The sequence below is a fragment of the Pelophylax lessonae genome (assembly GCF_965119305.1).
Source record: "Pelophylax lessonae genome assembly, chromosome: 1".
NCBI lineage: Eukaryota > Metazoa > Chordata > Amphibia > Anura > Ranidae > Pelophylax > Pelophylax lessonae.
In genome coordinates this window covers 750,351,141-750,374,754 of record NC_138768.1, presented here as the reverse complement: position 1 = coordinate 750,374,754, position 23,614 = coordinate 750,351,141, and the positions used below count along the sequence as shown (strand labels likewise).

Below are 23,614 nucleotides of genomic sequence, written 5' to 3'. Positions count from 1 at the left end.
CAAACCCAATAAAGATACCAGTGATGTTTCCAACTACAGACCCATCTCCCTCATCAATAATGATATCAAAATCCTCACAAAACTCCTTACTAATAGACTAAACTCCTTCATTGCTCTTTATGTCCATAAGGACCAATCGGGTTTCATCCCAGGCAGACAAGGGACGGATCAAATCCGTAGGGCAGTTGATCTTATCTCCATCCTGGATTTGGCATGGGACGGGGGTCCCCCCCAGCTTGGTCTTCTCCTTTCCCTCAATATCCAAAAGGCCTTCAACATGGTCTCCTGGCCATATATTTTCGCAGTGCTTAAGGGTGGACCTCACTTCACAGGCACGCTACAAGCACTATATTCCCTTCCTTCAGCTCAAGTACGCCTCCATGGCTGCTATTCCGAACCCTTTCCCATCACCAGGGGAACGCGCCAAGGGTGTCCTCTTTCGCCATTGCTTTTCGATATTGCGATCGAGTCCCTTGCAATAGCCTTGCAAAATAATCCTGATATAGCTGGGGTCTGCTGTGGTGACATGGAACATAAATGCGCACCGTTAGTGGATGACCTTTTACTTTTATTTTCAATAATCTTTATTGAATTAAAAAAGGTTTACAATATGATAAACAATTGCAGAGCATAGGTTGGTAAGTGATGACCTTTTACTTTTTATCACCAACCCTTTGGTGTCTATCCCTAATATCTTCAAACAACTTGAAGCATTCAGTAAAGCTTCTGGTCTTGTGGTTAATATGACAAAATCCTGGGCGATGAACATCTCTATTGAACCCTCCCAACTTTCCACTTTACGGTCCAATTTCACTTTCAACTGGAGCTCAGACTCGATACCATACCTGGGCACAAATCTGACCCCCTCCATAGGTTCCCTCTATTCTGCTAATTACCCCCCTCTCATTAAAAAAACTGAAAGCTGACCTGTCCACTTGGGGTTCCCACTCCCTCTCCTGGTTGGGTAGAATTCACTCCATTAAAATGACTCTACTCCCCCGAATTCTCTATGTGTTTCGCTCTCTCCCGATTCCTGTCAAGACTGCTCATTTGGAGGAACTTCATTCTGCCATTATCAGATTTGTCTGGGGTTCCAAGGGCCATAGATTTGCTAAAACTACGCTATATCGTTCACGGCACAACGGAGGTCTGGCTTTACCGAATCTCCGCTGGTACTATCAAGCTGCCCAACTGGCCCAATTCTCCTCCATTTATAGATGGGGCTCTAAACCTGATTGGGTCCACATTGAAAAGCAAGCAACCCCTCACCATACGCTTGATTATCTGGCCTGGTGTTCCCCCAAATCTAGACCTCCGATTCTATCTCCTACCCTTTCGCATTCCTTCTCTCTCCATGATTCCCTGCTTAAAAATCCTATGTTGGTATCTGCCCTGAAACCCTTAACACACTTCTTCCTTCTTCCTCTGACCGAGAGGTATCGTCATTCTCAAATTTCACACTATATTCACTCAATCTGGCACAATAAACCTGAACCCCCCAAATCACACCTTATGAGCGATGGTGCTCGGAGGCCAGAGACCCCAAAGGTGGGATCTCTATTATCTATTGCGCTCTTTCTGACAGTATGGACAAACCCAAGTATCCGCTGGCCTGGGAGAGGGACCTGAAGATGGAGATGGACTTGGACAAATGGTGCTCCCGCTTTCACCGTTCTTTTACAGGTATTTTAAATGTCTCCCTGATTGAAGCAAATGTTATACTGTTTACTCGATGGGTATATAGTACCCTCCTGTCAAGCCTTTATGTACCTGAATGCTTCCCCTCTCTGCTTTTGGAACTGCGAGCTGACTGGTGACCTTCTCCACATATGGTGGTCCTGCCCCAGGATCCGTTCTTACTGGAATAATCTATTTTGCATTGCCCGGAAGGTCATTAACCACCCCATAGCCAAATCTCCCCAGATTGCTCTGCTTAACGGCATGGTCCCTGGTATATCTAAACACTCACAGAAGCTACTCCACTTTATCCTGTTGAGCGCTAAGCTCACCATAGCTAGGGCCTGGAAGAAGCCAAAGGTCTACAAAAGGGAAACCAAATTGAAGATATCGTGGATAATGTCCCAGGAAAAAATATCCAGCATCCTTGCCGATAAGGTAGCTCAGTTTGAACTGGTCTGGGAACCTTGGGCTGCATTTTTACAGGTCCCAATTTAAAGTCTAGAGCCAGAATGTCTGCTTTCATACTATTCTACCTCCCTCATTGTCTTTAATCTAATCAAATTTTTTGGGGATCTAATTCCCCGTTGACGCTTTACACACTCCCTCTCTAAACTCTATTCTACCCAACCTCTACCCTTCTTCCCCCCTATATTCCTCTCTCGCTGCTAGTCCCTCTGGGGCTTCTCCAATGGGAACCTGGTTTAGGCCCGGATGTTTTGCCACCCTTATGGGGGCACAGTGCCTGGCCCTGGCTCCCAGTCGGGCGAGGTTCCTGATGGCCCAACTTAGCCCTTTGCCTATCACCCTCCTTTTTCCTCTCCTGGAGGACTCATGTTTATTGTTCCATGTTACCCTACCCTATCCCAATGCCGTAGCAAAGGTAGTGGTCCTACTTCTGTATGTGATTATCCTCATTATCATCACATGGATTTACTGATACTATATGGCACTCTGCTTTCTTACTGTGATCGTTATTTACAATGTATACCATTGCACTTCTTTTGTTTCACTTTGTTTTGTTTCTGAAACCGTTAATAAAAACCATTGAAAGTTAAAAAAAACATCATGTACCTCTATTACTAGAGACATTGTGGAGAAATTAATCTTAAAATTTACAACGAGGCACTGAATTCAAAATGATTTGCTAGAGAGTGCAGAAACTTGGCAGTCTGCCAGCTCACAAAATGTAATCTTATCCTTTAACCACTGCAGCTCTCGTTCCCCAGTTGGACCAGAGCGAGTTTTATATTTCAACTATAAGCCTGTTTATTTGACAATAAATCGTAATCTGTAGACAAAAAGGTGTAGGAAGTAAAAAAAAAATGCATATTTCTCAGTGCTACATTAAAATAAAATAGTTTCACTGTAAATAAAAAGTATACAATTTATTCTATAATTTATACTAGTTAAAATGATACTAAAATTTTGTTTGAGGTACAAAACAAGGAAAAGTTTTTAATGAATGAAAATATTTTTTTTCTCAATTTTCCACCATTTCTTTTTATGTAAACAAATATGAAAAAAGGGCATTATACAAACCAAATAAAAATAAACCAAAGGCCAGCCAGCACAGGCTGGTAATAACTTACAGCAACAAGAAATACAATATACATTTTACACCTAATAAGCTGGATATTATCATGTTTATGTGAGTGCATTTGGATTGTTTCTTCTTTTAATAAATTGGTTAAATTGTAATGTGTTTTTATTGTTCTGAGGGAGCTATGAATCTGTCCCCTTGGAGGTTAAGCTTTACATGGAAAATGCTGCTGAAGCTGGAAGCGATCAGTATCATAATTGTACTTACCTGTGCCTGTTTAGATCTCTTATAGTTTAAAGGTAAGTAGTAAGGTGAAGGGATTCCCATAAACTTCGAGTGTGGAGGTGGACTCACCATTTCATCAGAAGAAGTGTTGTTGCATACAAGGAATGTTTATGCAAATAAATGTTTCACTTTTGCAGACACATAAACTTTTTTACTTTACTTATTATTTATGTGTTTGCATGACTTTATTATATAAAATGCATGTAGATATATTATTTGTTCTAATTTTCACCTTTATTTATTAGTGTGTTACACTGATTCATTGATTTATTCTATTAGGTGTAGTTGTGTATATATATTTTATATATGTTTATAGATTCATTGGGCTGAAAGGTGGTATTTTACTTTCATCTCGTTTTTGCACTTTTAACATCTTTTTACAGCTGCACATTTTTTTATATTTGATTTCTTTTTACATGACACTGAAAAAATAGCACTTGAACTGAATAAAAATAGGAAAAAGTGTATTTTTCATGGAAGCATTTTAACAGCTGCTCCTGCCATGTTACACATAACAAATCCCAGCTGTCATTTTGACAGTGGGTGATTGACAGTAATAGTGACAAGGGAGTGGCTACCGAGGAAGAGGAGCTGTATGTAGGAGAAATAGAAACTTGAAATATGTTGGGATGCATCTCCTATGCTTAAAAGCCATAAGTGCTGGTTATCTGCTTTCCTTTTCTTAATTGTTGGCAACATAAGTGAGTACACTCCTAAGTGAAAATGTCCAAATTGGGTCCACTTAGCCATTTTCCCTCCCCGGTGTCATGTGACTCGTTAGTGCTACAAGGTGTGAATGGGGAGTTGGTGTATCAAATTTGGTGTTATCGCTCTCACTCTCTCATACTGGTCACTGGAAGTTCAACATGGCACGTCATGGCAAAGAACTCTCTGAGAATATGAAAAAAGAATTGTTGCTCTACATAAAGATGGCCTAGGCTATAAGAAGATTGCCGAGACCCTCAAACTGAGCTGCAGCACGGTGGCCAAGACCATACAGTGATTTAAAAGGACAGGTTCCACTTAGAACAGGCCTCGCCAAAGTAGTTGAGTGCACATGCTCAGCGTCATATCCAGAGGTTGTCTTTGGGAAATGGTCGTATGAGTGCTGCCAGCATTGCTGCAGAGGTTGAAGGGGTGGGGGGGTCAGCCTGCCAGTGCTCAGACCATACGCCACATACTGCATCAAATTGGTCTGCATGGCTGTCGTCCCCGAAGGAAGCCTCTTCTAAAGATGATGCACAAGAAAGCCCGCAAACAGTTTGCTGAAGACAAGCAGACTAAGGCCATGGATTGCTGGAACCAAGATAAACGTATTTGATTCAGAAGGTGTCAAGCATGTGTGGCGGCAACCAGGTGAGTACAAAGACAAGTGTGTTTTGCCTACAGTCAAGCATGGTGGTGGGAGTGTCATGGTCTGGGCCTGCATGAGTGCTGCCGACACTGGAGAGCTACAATTCATTGAGGGAACCATGAATGCCAACATGTACTGTGACATACTGAAGCAGAGCATGATCCCCTCAGTTACTTTCAGGGACTGGGCGGCAGGGCAGTATTCCAACATGATAACAACCCCAAACACACCTCTAAGATGACCACTGCTTTGCTAAAGAAGCTGAGGGGAAAGGTGATGGACTGGTCAAGCATGTCTCCAGACCTAAACCCTATTGTGCATTTGTGGGGCATCCTCAAACGGAAGGTGGAGGAGTGCAAGGTCTCTAACATCCACCAGTTCTGTGATGTCGTCATGGAGGAGTGGAAGAGGAATCCATTGGCAACCTGTGAAGCTCTGGTGAACTCCATGCCCAAGAGGGTTAAGGCAGTGCTGGAAAATAATGGTGGCCACACAAAATATTGACACTTTGGGCCCAATTACACGACATGTTCACTTAGGGGTGTACTCACTTTTGTTGCCAGCGGTTTAGACATTAATGGCTGTGTGTTGAGTTATTTTGAGGGGACAGCAAATTTACACTGTTATACAAACTGTACACTCACTACTTTACATTATAGCAAAGTTTCATTTCTTCAGTGTTGTCACATGAAAAGATATAATAAATATTTAATAAAATGTGAGGGATGTGCAGGAAGCAAGGGGGGCGAGTGAGTGACTCCCCTCTCCTGAACCATTCCAGGTTACATGCCCGGGGGTCTGCGGGCAGGGGGCTTATTAAAATCTGAAAGCCCCCTTTGACAAGATGGCCCCCTATGTGAATGAGTATGGGGTGCATTGTACCCCTACTCATTCACCAAAAAAGTGTCAGAAATAAAAACACAGTTTTTAATAATTCCTATTTTTAAAAAAGAAAAGCTCCACCCACAACAAAGGCTAACTGGGGACTGCCTACTCTGCCATGTGACAGTTCCTAAATAGGTAAGGGGTGGGATCACTTGGCAATGTCACCTGGTGGCACCCCCCATGTGATGGCACGACTCAGCAGGCAGATGGCGGTTAGCCTTTGTCATGGGCGGAGCTTTTTAAAATTGTATTTCTTTTTTCAGGTCCGGTGGTGGCAGCGGGTGTCATAATTGTAGATGGATCTACATCAGGCGACATTGTTTTTTTAGTTTTAATTGTCAAAAACAATTGTGTGTGTTTTTATTTATTTTTGACACTTTTTTGGTGAATGGTTAGGGGTGCTATATATGCAGAGTAACCCCGACCCAAAGCACCCCCCCATTTTGAGGGCATGGGGCCTTGTATGGTTCAGGAGGGGGGCGAGCGAGCCCCCTTTCCTGGCCTGCCAGGCTGCATGCTCGGATAAGGGTCCGGTATGGATTTTGTAGGGGACCCCATGACATTTTTTTTTTATTTTGGTGTGGGGTTCCCCTTAAAATCCATATCAGACCCAAAGGGCCTGGTATGGATTGGGGAGGGACCCACCACGCAGTTTTTTTTTTTACATTTTTGTATTGCCGGCAATAGTATTGTATTGCACTGCAGCAGGTTCTATACACAGTACAGATGTGCCACTTTATAGGCAAACTAAAGTGACCCCCCAGGCACTATATTTAAAGGATTGTTTTCATTTTTATTGTTTCACTTTAAGCATCATTAAAATCGCTGCTCCTTCAAAAATGTTTTTTTTTTTTTGCATTGATACATGTCCACAGATCACAGATCACAGATCAATTTAGTGTTAAGGAACTGTATTTCAATTAGCCCACATATAACATTAACATTTAAAATAATGAATATAGATACAATTAACACTGTCATAATAAACTAGAAAAATGTATTTGAAGATTTGTAATGTAATAATTGTCTATGCCATACATGTTCTGTAACCAAGGCAATGACAAAAACCTCCTATACAAACAGTAGAGTGAAAAACACATAGACTACACTCTCACATGTTCAACAGTTCTTCGGTTAAAACAAAAATCACGAAATAGCATATCATATTGATACCGATACACTCAGATTAAAGTTTATTATTGAGGTAAAAATTGACAAAGGCCAAAGATCCACCTGATCTCACAATTGTGTTTTATTTCTAATGCTATGCTCATGCAGCTATGTATTTTATTGCATTTACATTGAATGTCATTTCAGAAATATGTCAACTGGTTTTATCCACAGTCATCAATCTTGTCATCATTGTTTATTTGTTATCATAAAAGTCAACAAAATTGTCATAATAAATACAGTCGTGAAAAGGTATCTGCAGAATGTATAGTCATTAATGTGAGCACATGCATTTTTTAGGTTGTATTTCCCACTGTAGGGTAATGTTTGTGGGGATATCTGAGAGTTCCAATATTTGATTGTTATTTCAAAAATTCATATAAGTATTACAAGGAATTTTTAATTAGATATACAGAACGGTATACTTGGTGTATGTTGTGTATGGAAAGGAATTTAGTAGAAGTACACAAACATAGCGCAAATATTTCACTAGTAAATAGAAAGTTCCTACAAATTATATTTTTCTAGTAGTTCCATCTGCCATGGACGTTTTTTCTCTGGAAAATAATCTGGAATTTTAATTTTTTTAAACTCTTGTATACATTTTTTCATTTCCTCCTCAATGCTTGGCTTCTCAGACACTTTCCTTTTAGAAAGGTTGTTATCCCGAGACTTGCTAATCAGTGTTTGAAAAAGTTCACTGTTCCTGCGTTTGTCTGGTGTTGGAACCCACTGGACTTGGTTCTTCTTTAAAGGACGATCCAGAGTTAAAGTATTCTGTTGATGAGAAGTTGATTGTTGTAGCACAGATGTATTTTCTTGAGGGGTACTAGCTTCTGACTGGCTATCACAACTAGACGTAGACAGTTCATTACATGATGTTCCACTTTCACTACCTTTATCTAAGACTTTTTCTTGCTTACTTTCTTCACAGTCTTGTTTTGGAGATACTATTTTCTGTGGGGATCCTACAGGGACAAAAAATTAAAAAAATGTTTTAGTATAAGTAATTTTATGCAATTCAAGTGTACATTTTCTAAAGGGTTTAAAAGTAAAGATGAATGAACTTAGTTATATACCATGGCGAAATGGGGAGGCAAGCAAATCTAATGATTCTGAAGCACAGGTCAGTTTTTCCCAGTTTCTGGCTATCTATAAGGGATCTGCATTATTTACCTCAATCTACTGTTAGTCGCAAGTTAGTTAGCAACTTCTTTTGACCATACATGCTATACATCCATTGATGTAAGATTGCCAATTTGCCAACAGTCAAGCAGTATATGAGATTGCTAAAATGTCATCAAGAACCTGCGTTCTAAACATAGCTGATATAGCTTGGTTGATTGATATGACTTCCAGACAACAATGAAATAAATACTCACCATCTTCTAAGAATATGTTTATAAAAGTTGTCTTTTCTATTACTAGTTTATTAGTAATGATTCTCTGGGGAAAATATAATGCTGTGATTTGTTTTTACATCAAAAAAATTAGATGTATATTTTATTTTAACATTGAGTTATTGGGCTTTGTTGTGACGGATTAATGTAGCAAAAACTAGATCATCCCTGTTGGGTTTCTAACCTTTATGTTTTGTAAAAAATGGAATTGATTTTTTTAAAACAAAAAACTTAGAGTTAAAAAAGTAAATTAAGTATTGAAATGCAAAGAGCAATAACCCATTGCAACCAGTTTTGTGAATGGGATCCATTAATGATGAGTTAAAATTGTTAACAAACTCTGTAATACTGTAGGATGTAAGTAGAAACATGAATATGAATAAAATTGTACTGTTTATTGCCTAATGAATCGGATTGGATTTATACATTTTAATGCTTTTTTTTTTTTTGGACTTACTCATAGGGGTTAGGAATTTCAAAGGGAAATAGACTGTTTACTTTGCAAATGCAATTGCACTCTGGAATTATCCCCAGAGCTTAGAGAATGAGGTAAAGCTCTGCTAATATCACTTGAAAAGTGAACAGTGTATTTGCCTTTACTAAATAAACCTCTTAGAATCTAGTAATCCATAGTAAATGTATTAGAATACATCTTTCAGGCACATTTCACACATATTGGAATTTGATGCAGGTTTTCCGGCATCCAATTTGCATGACAGGAGAGTGTGACTGGCTCTCAATGGAGCCAGTTCACACAGCTCCGGGCGGCCTTGGTCCCCATTTGGAAAGGGTCCTGTGCGTCTTTGGTTCTAACTTAGGTGTGAATTCAGGCAAAAATTTGGACCTGATTTGCAGCTGAATCCGTGAACAGAGACGCACCAGACCCCCTGCTATGAACAGCACGTGTGAATCAGCCTTAGTGATCTTACAACAGCTAAAGTCCATTGGTTACTGTAGGGTATAACATCATCGCTGCTCTTTGAATTTCCCTAAAGGATCTGTCAACCCAAAAGAAATACTTAAATTTCTATGGCCTTTGCTGAGCTACACACACTCATAGATTCTTCTCCCAATGAAAGGCCTCTAGAAATTAGATCTCTGCTCTTGAATTCCCAGGTTTGCTCAACTCCTGTGGTCAGAACAAGGGGTCCCACTTTCCATTTTGGAAATTCTGTGGTAGTTTATATTTTGTTCTATGCAAATGGAAAGAAGAAACACCCGAAGGTGAGCACTCTAATTTGGACAGGAATAAACCAGAGCCTATAGCAGGAAAATCTTGCCTCTGGGCACACATTTACCCCTGGTGTTAATCACTTCCCTGTCAGTGTCATTAGTACAGTAATAGTGCATATTTTTAGCACTGATTACTGTAGTAATGTCACTTGTCCCCCCAAAAGTGCCAAAAATGTCAGGTGTCCAATCTGTCGGCCGCAATGTCACAGTCCTGCTAAAAATCGCTGATCGCCGCCATTACTAGTAAAAAAAAATAAAATAAATAAAAATGACATAAATCTTTCCCCTAGTTTGTAGACGTGATAACTTTAGGGCAAACCATTCAATATACCCTTTTGAGATTTTTGTTACCAAAAAAATGTAGCAGAATACATATTGGCCTAACATGATGAAAAATGTTTATTTTTTTTTAATTGGGATTGTTTTATAGCAGAAAGTAACAAATATTGTTTTTTTTTTTTTTTTCAGAAATGTCACAATTTTTTTTGTTTATAGTGTAAAAAATAAAAATAACAGATGTGATCAAATACCACTAAATGAAAGCTCTTTTTGTGGGGGAAAAAGGACATCCATTTAATTTGGGTACAATGTCGCTTATCGCTCAATTGTTAAAGTAACGCAGTGCCGTATCGCAAAAAATGGCCTGGCCATTAAGGGGGTAAAACCTTACAGTCCTTAAAGAGGTTGTAAACCTCAGAAATTTTTTTTAAAAATAAGAAAAACCTGAAAGGCATCGCATACTAGCTCATTATGAAATACTTACCTTAGAACGAAGCCCCCGCAGTGCCGCCTGCTCACCGATAACACAGCAGACATTTTTAGGCCATTCTTCTTCCTTGTTCACGTCCTCCGGCCATCTGATTGGCCAAAGGCACGATGATATCACTCCCGCGTGTGTGCGCAGGAGCCACAGTTCACAGAACAGGGCTCTGAAGGAACAGCATGGGTGGCCGTTCCTTCAGAGCGCATGTGCCGATGACGTCATCGGCTGCATGCAATGTAAATATCTACTAAATGGTGCAAGTTAAGAAGATATTTACAGTACCTATAGGTAAGCCTTATTATAGGCTTACCTAAAGGCAAAAGTCATTAAGGGGGGTTTACAACCTCTTTAAGTAGGTAAAGGCACTTTGATTATAGAACATGCAGAAGTAGTAATTATGAAAAATATATTTTATTCACACATAAAAAAATTAAAATATTATTACAAAACACAGTGTATACATGCTATGAACAATATTTTGTAGATGTTCATATCATGTATAAACTGTGTTTTGTAATAATATTTTAATTTTATTATGTGTGAATAAAATATATTTTTCAGTATTTCTTTTGGGAATTGCCTTTTTTTTAAAGTTATTTCAGGGATGTGGCACAGAGCGGAGCCTAACCAATAAATACTGCCCGCTGACACCACTCATTTTCTTTATTGGCTATTTTGTTTTCCCCATGAAAGTGGAATTACCCTTTAATAAATCTAGCAATGCATTCTTTCTACTGGGGGAATCCACCAACTGTGACATGAAGTTTTCCTGTAAGACATTCATAAAATGACAGGCCTTTAACCACTTCTGGACCACACACCATGTATTTACGTCGGTACTTTGACAGTGAATATCGGGGTTATGGCAGCATTTAGCAGCCATAAGCTCTGTATTTTTTTACACAGTTGGCAATCCGGAATCTGATAAAAGTGGTCCTGGCAGCGAATTCGCCACGGTATCACTTTTATGGGCAGCGGGAGAGGTGCCCCCCCCCCCGATCCGACCCTATGCAGTGATGGGCAGGAAGTTGAGTGAGGGCAAGATGGCCCCCACTTGACCGTGTTCAAGCCACACATGTGAGGTATTGCTACGATTGGTAGAGCAAGAGCAATAATTCTAGCGCAAGACATCCTCTGTAACTCTAAAACCTGTAAAAAATTTTAAAACATCGCCTTTGAAGATTTTTAAGTACCGTAGTTTGTCACCATTCTATGAGCATGCACGATTTTGAAGCATGACATGTTAGGTAACAATCGTAACAAACGTAACATTATCTTTCACATTATACAAAAAAACTGGGCTAACTTTTTCTTATTTTTTTATTCAAAAAAGTGTATTTTTTTGCAAAAAATTGCGTTTGTAAGACTGCTGCGCAAATACAGGGTGACATAAAGTATTGCAATGATCTTCATTTTATTCTATAGGGTCTATGCTAAAAAAATAGATATAATGTTTCGGGGTTCTAAGTAATTTTTTAGCAAAAAAATACTGATTTTAACTTGTAAACAACAAAGGGCAAAAATGTATAAACCTATTACAAGACAATTTTATGGTACAGTGTTTTGAGGCCCCCAATAGAAATTATGCTCTGTTGGACCTGGTAATCTCAAACCATGCAGAGCATATTAAAAATGTTCATATAAAAGAACATCTGGGTAGCAGTGACCATAATTAAATTAATGTTAGCTGTAAGCAAAAAATGCATACAGGAAATCTAAAAACACTTTACTTTAAGAGAGCAAATTTTCCAAGGATGAGAGCTGCTCTCCAGGACTGGGAGGGAATATTGGCATCGATGAGCACAGAACAGAAATAGGAAATTTTCAAAAAGACTGTATGCAAAGTATATTCCCATGGGCAATAAGTTTAAAAGGCTAAAAATAAAACCTATGTGGCTCACGGCCAAAGTTAAAAAAGCTATAAATAATAAGAAAAGAGCTTTGAAAAAATATAAAAATGAAGGAACACTATCATTGTTTAATTGTTACAAAGAATATAACAGAATATGTAAATAGGAAATCAAGGACGCAAAAATTCAAAATGAACGATGATGCAAAAAAGATAGTAGGACTAACCCCCAAAAATTATTCAAATATATTAATAGTAAAAAAGTCAGGTCTGAGCATGTAGGCCCTTTACAAAATAATCAGGAGTGGGTCACTGGGGAAAAAGAGAAGGCAAATCTATTAAATACTTGCTTCAGCTCTGTGTATACAAATGAGCATGGGGAGCTCATGACCATAATGAGGATGGTATTAACACAGCCCCAAATGATCCACAATGGCTCAAAAGTGATATGGTCAAGAAATATTTAGACAAAATAAGGGTGGATAAAGCACCTGGACCAGATGGCATCCACCCAAGCATCCTAAAATAATTGAGCGCTGTAATTTCAAAGGCTTTGTTTCTAAGTTTTAGGGACTCGTCAAGGACTGGAATAGTACCACTGGATTGGCGTAGGGCCAATGTGGTGACTATATTTAAAAAGGGATCAAAGTCTTTGAGTAACTATAGACCTGTTAGTTTAACTTTTATAGTCGAGAAGATACTGGAGAGTTTAATAAAAGACTACATAGATGGGTTCTTGCTGGGAAGAAATATTTTACGTAACAGACAGTATGGATTAATGAAAGACAGAAGTTGTCAAACAAACCTGATTTCTTTTTATGAGGAGGTAAGTGAGTAAGAGGGGTGGGTGTGGATGTAGTATTCTTGGATTTTGCAAAAGTGTTTGACACAGTTCCCCACACACTGCTAATGTGTAAGGTAACGTCTACTGGCTTGGAAAGATCAGTTTGTAAATGGATATAAAATTGGCTAAAAGATAGAATTCAGAGAGTAGTTGTTAATGATTCTTACTCTGAATGGTCAAAGGTTATCAGTTGTGTACCCCAAGGTTCAGTGTTGGGAACCTTACTTTTTAATATCTTTATAAATGATATAGGGTCTGGGATTAAAAGTACCATTTCAGTCTTTGCAGATGACATCAAGCTTTGCAGTGGAATAACTTCCTTACAGGACGTCTCCAACTTACAAGCCGACCTCAATGCACTGTTTCATTGGTGAACTAAGTGGCAAATAGAGTTTAATGTTAACAAATGTAAAGTTATGCACTTGGGAGCTAAGAATGTGCATGCATCATACATATTAGGGGGAGTAGAACTGGGGGAATCCATAGCGGAGAAGGATCTGGGTGTTCTGGTAGATCCTAAGCTTAATAATAGCATGCAATGCCAAGCTGCAGTTTCAAAAGCATGTAAAGTCCTTTCTTATATTTACGGAGGCATGGACTCCAGAGAGAGAGAGATATAATTTTGCCCCTAGGGGGCACTCTTTATGTCTAGAGGAAAGCAGATTTCTTCTTCAAATACGAAAAGGTTTCTTCACCGTAAGAGCTGTGAAAATGTGGAATAGACTCCCCCCAGAGGCGGTTCTGGCCAGCTCACTAGATTGTCTTAAAAAAGGCCTGGATTCTTTCCTGGGTGTACATAATATAAATTGGTACTAATATTTATAGGTAAAGTTGATCCAGTGAATATCTGATTGGCCCTCTGGGTTTTTTTGCCTTCCTCTGGATCAAGTGCAGGTAAAGAATTTTGTATATGGGATTGTATGGTTGGGTTTTCTTTTTCTTTTTTTTGGTTGAGCCAGATGGATTTGTGTCTTTTTTCAACCTAACTATGTAAATGTCAGAAATAGGATTGGTCCTTTAAGCGGAGTTCCACCCAAAAGTGGAACATCCGCTTAAATGCTTCCTCCCCCCCTCCAGTGCCACATTTAGCACTTTTCAGGGAGGAGCGGGTAGGGAACTGGCTGTAAAGCCGAAAGGCTTCACTGCTGGTTTCCCTTACCTTGAATGGTGGCGGCAGCAACCAAGACCTCTGAAAATCAGCTTCAGGTGCCAACATCGTGGGAACCCTGGACAAGTAAGTCATTTTTTTTAAAGTCATCAGCTACAGGGGGGGGGGGGGGTGGGACTCCTGTTTAAGTGGTTAATGAGTGAGCTGTCCCCTCCGCCCAGTCAATATTGTAAAAATTGAATTCCCCCAGTATGATGACATTTCCCTGCCTCACTGCCATTTCTAACTGTGATAGGAGGTCCAGTCCCTCCTCTTCCTCCAGGCTGGGGGGCCTGTAACATACCCCTACTATTAATTTTCCACTTACTTCTTCTCTTTGGAGTTCTACCCACATAAATTCCACCCCCCCCCCTCTTGTCCCATTCACAATGTCATGCCTCTCTAACACCCTTACATAATTTTTGATATATAGACACACCCCTCCCCCTCTTCTGGGCTTCAACAAAATGGTGGCAGCCACCAAGAAGAAACTGGAGCAATGCTGGATACAATTTACAGCACACACTAATTTTGGTAGCATAATTATTAATGTGGATTGTAAGTTCTTTTGTTAAATTACAGGAGTTGGTATCAAACTGTTATAGGCAAAGTTACGCTTTAAACTTCCTCAGTTTTTCAATAAATTATATAAATCAAATTCCATAGGGTTGGTTCACTTTGCAAGGGGATTTGCATTTTGCAAAGGAATTTCCCCCAGCGTTTAGTAATTGTCATAAAATGTTTTCTTTGCAAGGTATACACAATCAAAAAAACACATTTTTTGCTTGCACATGATTGGATGATGGAAGTCAGCAGAGTTTCACCTCATTCATTAGGCTCTGGGGAAAATACCCTTGCAAAGTACATTTTCTGTTGCAAAGTGAACAATCTATTTGCCTTTAGTAAATGAATCAAATAAGGGCCAACTAGTCCAGGCAGTTATTAATATAGTCACAGACCTGAGAATAAATATATATGCTTCTTGGAAGTTTTACAAATCGAAATATGTATGTTTTCATACAAAAGATCTTACGCACACTTTTATATCAGCAATTTTATATTATACTTAATCTACCCAACCTTACTCACTATTTTTATGTCACTTTCTTCAATTTTCAAAATATTATTTTCTTAACATTTCAGGAAACCTTTATGGGAATATTCTGCTATATTTCTGTTTTAGCCTGTTCCAATGAAAAAGCACTCTTACTCCAGAGGATTTAGTCTAATCCAAATATATCACTGTCAGCACCTTTAATTTGTAAATCCATTGTAAGAACCTACAGTATCTGGCAGGGCTGTCTTATGTAGCAATTACACATGCTACTTTTAAATGCCTTAAAAGTTAAAAGCAGCCAGCAGCATTAAAAAAGTGGAAACATGCAACCGTGTTATTTTGACATCAAATTTCAATTCAGTTTTAGGCCCCTTTCATACATACGGACCGTTCATGCGTTTTTTATCAATCTGTTGGTGGATAAAAAACGGACATCAATGCATTCCAAAGGAAAAACGGATGTAAACAGATGATCATTCATTTACATCCGTTTTCATCCACTTCTGTCAACAGATAAAAAAAAAGGCTTTCATTTGAAAAAAACGGATGAAAGCCTTTTTTTTATCCGTTAAAAAAATGGATCGGACGAAAAATGGATTAAAACGGATGACAATGGATTAAAAAACAGATGACAACTGATGACAACAGATGACAACTGATGACATTGGATGAAAAAGAGAAAACAGATGAAAAACGGATAACAAAGGATGAAAAACAGATGACAACAGATGAAAAACCGATGGAAACGGATGAAATACTGATGGAAACGGATGAAATACTGATGACAAAGAATGAAAAACTGATGACAAATGATGAAAAACGGATGACAAAGAATGAAAAACAGATGAAAAATGATGTTGACTATACTGATGAAATTAACAGTCCGTATGTGTGAAAGGGGCCTTAGTCAAAGTCTTTTGAATAAAATGCCATTTTAGTTTTTGTCACATTTTAATCATCTAAACTGTTTAAGTTTTAGCCATATTTTAGTCAACTAAACATGCATTTGATTGACTAAAATTGAATGGGTTTAGTTCAATTTTAATGCATTATTTAAAAAGAAGTATGGGAATGTTTTTTTTTTTCTTGAATAATCTGTCCCCCACCGACTTTAGGACCGAGAACTGAGAGATCAAACACTGCTGATCGTTCGGTTCTTTGAGCCCCGTGCTCTGTCCCCCCCCCCCCCCACGCTCACTTAAGTGCTGGGCTGTGGAGGGGGAGGCAGCGGCCAGCTCAGCCTCTCAGTGGCTCACTGAGAGGCTGAGCCGGGTTCCGGGCCAGGCATGAGAGCGGATCCTGACCATATGGTCCCAATCTTTTCTGAGCCTGGACCGGCTCTGTGATGTCAGAATGAACTGCACTCCTGTGATCCACAGTAAAAGTACAGACAAAAGAGCTTTGGCTGAACCTTTCCTTTAAGCATTTTTCATAAACTTGCCAAACTCATTATATATGCCTGAAGTAAAAATCATGTTATTCTTAATGGTATTAGGGTTTGAACAAGCATTACAGGGGCAGATTCAGCTGTTGTGATATATAATGTCTTTATAAATAAAAGCAAGTTTCATAAACAACCAAAAATATTGACTTTTGACAAACAGAAATGCAACTTTAACCAGTTCTGGACTGCCCGCTGCATATATACTGCGGCAGGGCGGCACAGCAGCACAGAATTGGTCATTTGATTGGACACAGCGGAAGCTAATGGCTGCCGAGACCCACCGATCCTTCGGCGGAATGACAGAACAGTGGTCTGCCTATGTAAACAAGGCAGACCGCAGTTCTGTCAGGGAGTAAAAGAGAGATCTTGTGTTTCAGCTAAGCTGAAACACAGATCTCTCTTTTCCTCTAGTGCATCCACTCCCCTACAGTTAAAAAGCACTCCCTAGGAGCACACTTAACCCCTTGACCACCCCTGGTGTTAACCCCTTCCCTGCTAGTGTCATTTATACAGTAACAGTGCATTTTTTTAAGCGCTGATCACTGTATTGATGTCATTGGTCCCCAAAAAGTGTCATTTAGTGTCAGATTTGTCCCCTGCAATGTCATTGTCCTGCTAAATATCACTGATCGCCGTCATTACTAGTAAAAAAAATAAAAAGTCCATAAATGTATCCCATAGATTGTATACGCTATAACTTTTGCGCAAACCAATCAATATACACTTATTAGGTTTTTTTTTTTTTTTATACCAAAAATATAGCAGAATACATATTGGCCTAAATTGATTAAAAATATGATTAAAAAAAAAAAAAAATTATTGTGTATGTTTTTTAGCAGAATGTGAAAAAATATATTTGTTTCAAAAGTGTGAATTTTTTTTAATTTTTTTGTTTATAGCGAAAAAAATAAAAACCGCAGAGGTGATAAAATACCACCAAAAGAAAGCTCTATTTGTGGGGAAAAAAAAGACATCAATTGTATTTGGGTACAATGTCCCACGACCACGCAAGTGTCAGTTAAAACGACACAGTGCCATATCGTAAAAAATGGCCTGGTCAGGAAGCTGAAGTGGTTAAAATATAAAAAATAAAAAACCTACCGTTGCATATATTACCTGAATATATTACCAACATTACAATTAAGAAAAAAAATAAATAAGAAAAGCCTTTTTTCTTCATTTTTTTTCTTTAAGCAGCTTAGTAGATGCACCCTACTTTTTCTTATGTGGTAGTGCAGTATTAATTTTGATGTCAAATTTCGACTTAGTTTTATTCATAGTCTTTGGAATAAAATGCCATTTTAGTTTTAGCTGTATTTTTCTAGATCAAAATGGTGTTAATTTAGTCGACACAAATAACACTGCATGCAACAAATACAGGCATTTAAGATCAGCACTTAAAGTGGTTGTAAACCCACTTTGTTGACTTTTACCTATAGGTAAGCCTATATTAAGGCTTACCTATAGGTTCTATAAATATCGCCTAAACTTGCACCGTTTAGGAGATATTTACAGTGCATGCAGCCGATGACGTCATCGGCGCTTGCACTCTGAAGGAAGGGCCACCCGTGCCGTTCCTTCAGAGCCCAGTGTCGTGAACGGCGGCTCCCATGCACATGGCCGGGAGTGATGTAATCGCCCCACCGGCCAATCAGATGGCCGGAGGACGCGATCCAGGAAACAGGACGGTCGAACATGTCAGCCATCCTTTCGGCACTGCGGGGCTTCGTTTTTAGGTAAGTACTTCATAATGAGCTAGTATGCATACTAGCTCATTATGCCTTTGTCTTTACAGGTTTTTTTTTTTACATTTGTTTCAATGGGTTTACTTCCTCTTTAAAATTCTATACAAAATAGTGGACTTTATTTTACCATGTGTTAATGTTTGTTCAATTGCTGCACTAAATGCAGGTAGCAAATGTCCATGTGTATAGGTCCTCTGCAGAGTAAGATGTTAAAATGTTACTTATCTGTCTATGCTGCAAAGACAGCAGGTTCTATATAGCACAGGATACAGGGTTGACATGTTAGGAGGATGGATGGGTATAGGGCTGCAGAATGTTGGCAACCCATTGCAGTTGTGAGGGTCTGGAGAGTCCCAAAGGCATAGTATGCAATGTGCATGCTGTTGTCCAGCTATGGTCACATAGTGGGCAGAATTTGGATGAAAGAGTTTAGGCCAATAGTAACCTGTAAATACAGAACTGTAAGACCTGAAACTGAAAAATTATTTCAGGAGATGCAGAGCTATAATTATCATCTTTGATTTACTACCTAATGAGTCACTGGTACAGAATCAATCAGAAGGTCTCAAGTTCCAGCTTTAGGAGATGCAAATAGGATCCAGGTTTGTGAATAGCAAGGAGAACACAAGAATAATAATAATCATTCAGCAGCTTGTTCCTTCAACAAGTCAAACGTCAAGTGTTGGCTTACATGTTTTTTATTATGCTAGGTTCACATTTAAATGTCACAATTTTGTTTGGTAAGTTTTTGGGAGGTATAGCTTAGAGTTAATGTATGCAATCCATAAGGAAATAGGTGAAAGATGTTTTATGAATGACATTCTACCACTGGCAAATTTATGGTCTTGAAATCAAATCTAAAATGAAATGGCATGGTAAAACAGCCAAAACATAAAAAGAACAACCCGTGCTGAACAATGACCCGTGCTAGCAATATGTAGTATAAAAAGTAAAATTATCTGGAACTGAGGCATGTAGAAAGTACAGAATTGTAATTACATTCAACTGCCTATGACCCCATGAATAGAATCAATTATGAACTCATTTAGTTTAATACAAGATATATGACAGAGGTTTTTCCACATTTAAATTGACATAAACATTTGTAAAGTAGTGTAATATGCTGAGTGGAACTTATTAATAAATATATCTGCATCTTTCATTACAAGCAGGATTTAGTGTCTATGTCTAGAGACAAAGATGATAAACGATAACAGCATGCGGCAAGAGAGCAATATTCCCCTAAGGCAATTTATGGATTCTATTTCGCCATTAAATATTTATTTGATTTACTACTCACCCCACCTTGGTTTATCCATCTGCCAACAAAGATAAGTGTATATATATATATATATATATATACACATACATAGTATCTCACAAAAGTAAGTACACCCCTCACATTTTTGTAAATATTTTATTTTATCTTTCCATGTGACAGCACTGAAGAAATGGCACTTTGCTACAATGTTAAGTAGTGAGTGTACAGCTTGTATAACAGTGTCAATTTGCTGTCCCCTCAAAATAACTCAACACAAAGCCATTATTGTCTAAACCACTGGCAACAAAAACGAGTACACCCCTAAGTCAAAATGTCCAAATTAAGCCCAAAGTATCTATATTTTGTGTTGGCCAACATTATTTTCCAGCACTGCCTTAACCCTCTTGGGCATGGAGTTCACCAGAGCTTCACAGGTTGCCACTGGAGTCCACATTCACTCCTCCATGACGACATCACGGAGCTGGTGGATGTTAGAGACCTTGCACTCCTCCACCTTCCGTTTGAGGATGTCCCACAGATGTGCAATAGGGTTTAGGTCTGGAGACATGCTTGGCCAGTCCATCACCTTTACCTTCAGCTTCTTTAGCAAGGCAGTGGTCATCTTGGAGGTGTGTTTGGGGTTGTTATGTTGGAATTCTGCCCTGTGGCCCAGTCTCCGAAGGGAGGGGATCATGCTCTGCTTTAGTATGTCACAGTACATGTTGGCATTCATGGTTCCCTCAATGAACTGTAGCTCCCTAGAGCCGGCAGCACTCATGCAGCCCCAGACCATGACACTCCCACCACCATGCTTGACTATAGGCAAGACGCACTTGCCTTTGTACTCCTCACCTGGTTGCTGCCACACATGTTTGACACCATCTGAACCAAATAAGTTTATCTTGGTCTCATCAGACCACAGGACATGGTTCCAGTAATCCATGTCCTTAGTCTGCTTGTCTTCAGCAAACTGTTTGCGGGCTTTCTTGTAATTCATCTTTAGAAGGGGCTTCCTTCTGGGACGACAGCCATGCAGACCAATTTAATGCAGTGTGCGGCGTATGGTCTGAGTACTGAAAGGCTGACCCCCCCACCCCTTCAACCTCTGCAGCAATGCTGGGAGCAATCATACGTCTATTTCCCAAAGACAACCTCTGGATATGGTGCTGACCATGTGCACTCAGCTTCTTTGGTCGACCAGGGTGAGACCTGTTCTGAGTGGAACCTGTCCTGTTAAACTGCTGTATGGTCTTGGCCACCGTGCTGCAGCTCAGTTTCAGGGTCTTGGCAATCTTCTTATAGCCTAGGCCATCATTTCATTATTCCAAACATCTGAGCATTTGTGAAGGTGTGTATAGAAGAAATGTCTATATGTCTCTTTGAATTCCACTTTGTAAAATTGTAATGCTATATAATTATTAGTCCAATGTAATGACATTTTCTTATCATCATTTTTTAGACATGTATACATAGCTATGCTTGTATAAACCCATGAGGAAGAATTTGACCTCACTATTTTCGAAACGCGAAGCTACCTATGTCTAAGAACATTGCTCTTCTCTGCTGTCAGGTGTTTTGTATGCAATTGTTTAACCACAGGATACTGTTTCAACTACCCCAGAGGTTGTCTCTGGATTCACGGATCTTCTTATGTACTTCATGTAATAAATTTTGTATTTTTTGAGATTTTCTTCTTTCTCTTTTTCTCTTTACTTTTTATTATAGATACTTTTTTGAATTTATACCTTGCCCTTAAAAGGGAATGCCTAGGGGGAATTTTGTTCTATGTAGCGACTTTGGGATGTGGGCACAATAGTATCTAATTGGCTCCAGTTAAGGCAATTATCTTTATGAAGAGCAACAATTCTTTTTTTTCAGATTCTCAGAGAGTTCTTTGCCATGAGGTGCCATGTTGAACTTTCAGTGACCAGTATAAGAGAGTGAGAACGATAACACCAAATTTAACACACCTGCTCCCGAATCACACCTGAGACCTTGTAACACTAATGAGTCAAATGACACTGGGGAGGGAAATGGCTAATTGGGCCCAGTTTGGACATTTTCATTTAGGGGTGTACTTACTTTTGTTGCCAGTGGTTTAGACAATACATTTGTGGACAGCAAATTTACACTGTTATACAAGCTGTGCAGTCACTACTTTACATCGTAGCAAAGTTACATTTCTTCAGTGTTGTCACATGAAAAGATATGATAAAATATTTACAAAAATGTGAGGGGTGTATCCTGGTGATTTTTGTGAGATACTGTGTATGTGTATATATATATATATATATATATATATATATATATATATATATATATACACACACATACACTACAAATATGTGTGTATGTGTGTGTGTATGTATATATCTATAAATATCTATATATATATATATATATATATATATATATCTCAATACAGTGTGTGTGTGTAAAGAGTTCCAGGAGTTTAAAGGAAAGCTATAACAATTTTGGTTTTTGGACTTTATTTATATTTTTTTAAATATGCTGCTTTAAGGCACAGTTTATCTCACTGAGACTTTGAACTGAACAGTAAGGATGAGCCACTGGGATGAGTCACTGCTGAGTCTTTCAGCTGTTTAAAAGGTGGCTTATCCCAGATGGGTGGTTTCACACATACTACTTGCCGCTAGGGCCACCATTACTAGAAGGTGGAAAAACACGGAAGCCCCAAATTTGTCGGAGGTCATAGCTTCAGTGATGACCACGTTTGAATTTGAGAAATCACTGGCACTACTTTCTCAATCTCTTCTGACACATACCAAACACTGGGAACCTTGGATCACCTGGAATGATAAATGATTGTTAGCTGTTTCTACTTCTGTTTTCTGAAATGTTATATTGCATATCGCTTGTTGTTTGTGTAACTTCCTTTACGTTATGTCTTGCAACGCTGACTGCATTTCTTGTATCTGCTGTTTAAAACTAATAAAACTTATTTGAAAAAAAAAAAAGGTGGCTTATCACATCAAAGAAACCAAATGACAGCCTTTAAAAGTGTAAAGGAGTCTACAGCTCTACCTGCTGGCTCAAAAGCAAAAAGCAAGAGCAAATTGTGTTAGTGTATATTGTAGAAGTTAATGTTAGGTACTAAAGCATTCCACTTATTGGGAGGTTAGAATGTATAGAATGTAGGATAATTAAATGTGGCTGGCACATCCATCTAGAGTCAAAACGTTGGATAGTGTAATTGAAGGTGTAAAGCATCAATCAGATTTTATCTGCTGCCTCTTCCCAGACCAGCAACCACACAGAAGGTGAGAGGAATCACTCCAACAGGGATACAGACAGAAATACAATTTCTATTACAAAAAAAAACAATTTCGATTACAGTCATTGTAAAGCCAAAACCTTTTTTTAGGTTTTGCATAAAGTAGTAAATAGTAGGGACCCCTGTCCAGTTTTTTTTCTGTCTGTCAGGGAGATTCCCTTCAATACCCATCCCAGAGACAATTGTTCCCTTTTAGACAACTATCACCTGAACAGGTTTGACCATTGGAAAAGTTCCCTTTACCTCCTCTTTTTGTCACAACTCTAAATTTGATTTTACCTTCACCAAAATCTCACCAAAATTAAAAAAAATAAATACAATTTCCCATGGCTGTGTGAAATGGTTGTTGCTTATAAACAATGCCATACCAGACCCAATTCCTATTACTAAACTTATGTGATTGCCATGTTAGTGCTTACCTTGCCATTCATTTCTAAATAGCTGCCACTTCATCTATTTTAAACTACAAGCAATGTGCATCTAGAACGAACTGCTTTTCCTAAAGCAGAAAGGTCAGGGACAGTTTAAACTATACCACCCATCAGGAACCATTACTCCATTGCACCATTAAAAACCACAAAACTGACCAGATTTTTTGTTTATGCATGCCATGTTTGATGTACCATGTAAATTGTTACATTACTGTGCTTGTGCATAACTGA

General features: G+C 38.8%; 1 protein-coding gene across 2 annotated transcripts in view; it reads right to left on the bottom strand.

Annotated features, from left to right (window-relative positions):
* Positions 1–6,638: 6,638 nt before the first annotated feature.
* The window catches only part of KCTD8 (potassium channel tetramerization domain containing 8), a 304,109-nt gene continuing 287,133 nt past the window's right edge, over positions 6,639–23,614 (bottom strand). Inside the window, exon 2 of one of the 2 annotated variants that reach the window (XM_082272188.1) lies at positions 6,639–7,882. In XM_082272188.1, coding sequence (XP_082128314.1) covers positions 7,422–7,882 — 461 coding nt within the window. In that variant the 3' untranslated portion in view covers positions 6,639–7,421. The remainder of the gene's footprint in view (positions 7,883–23,614) is intronic. The other variant, XR_014225903.1, reaches the window with a different exon arrangement.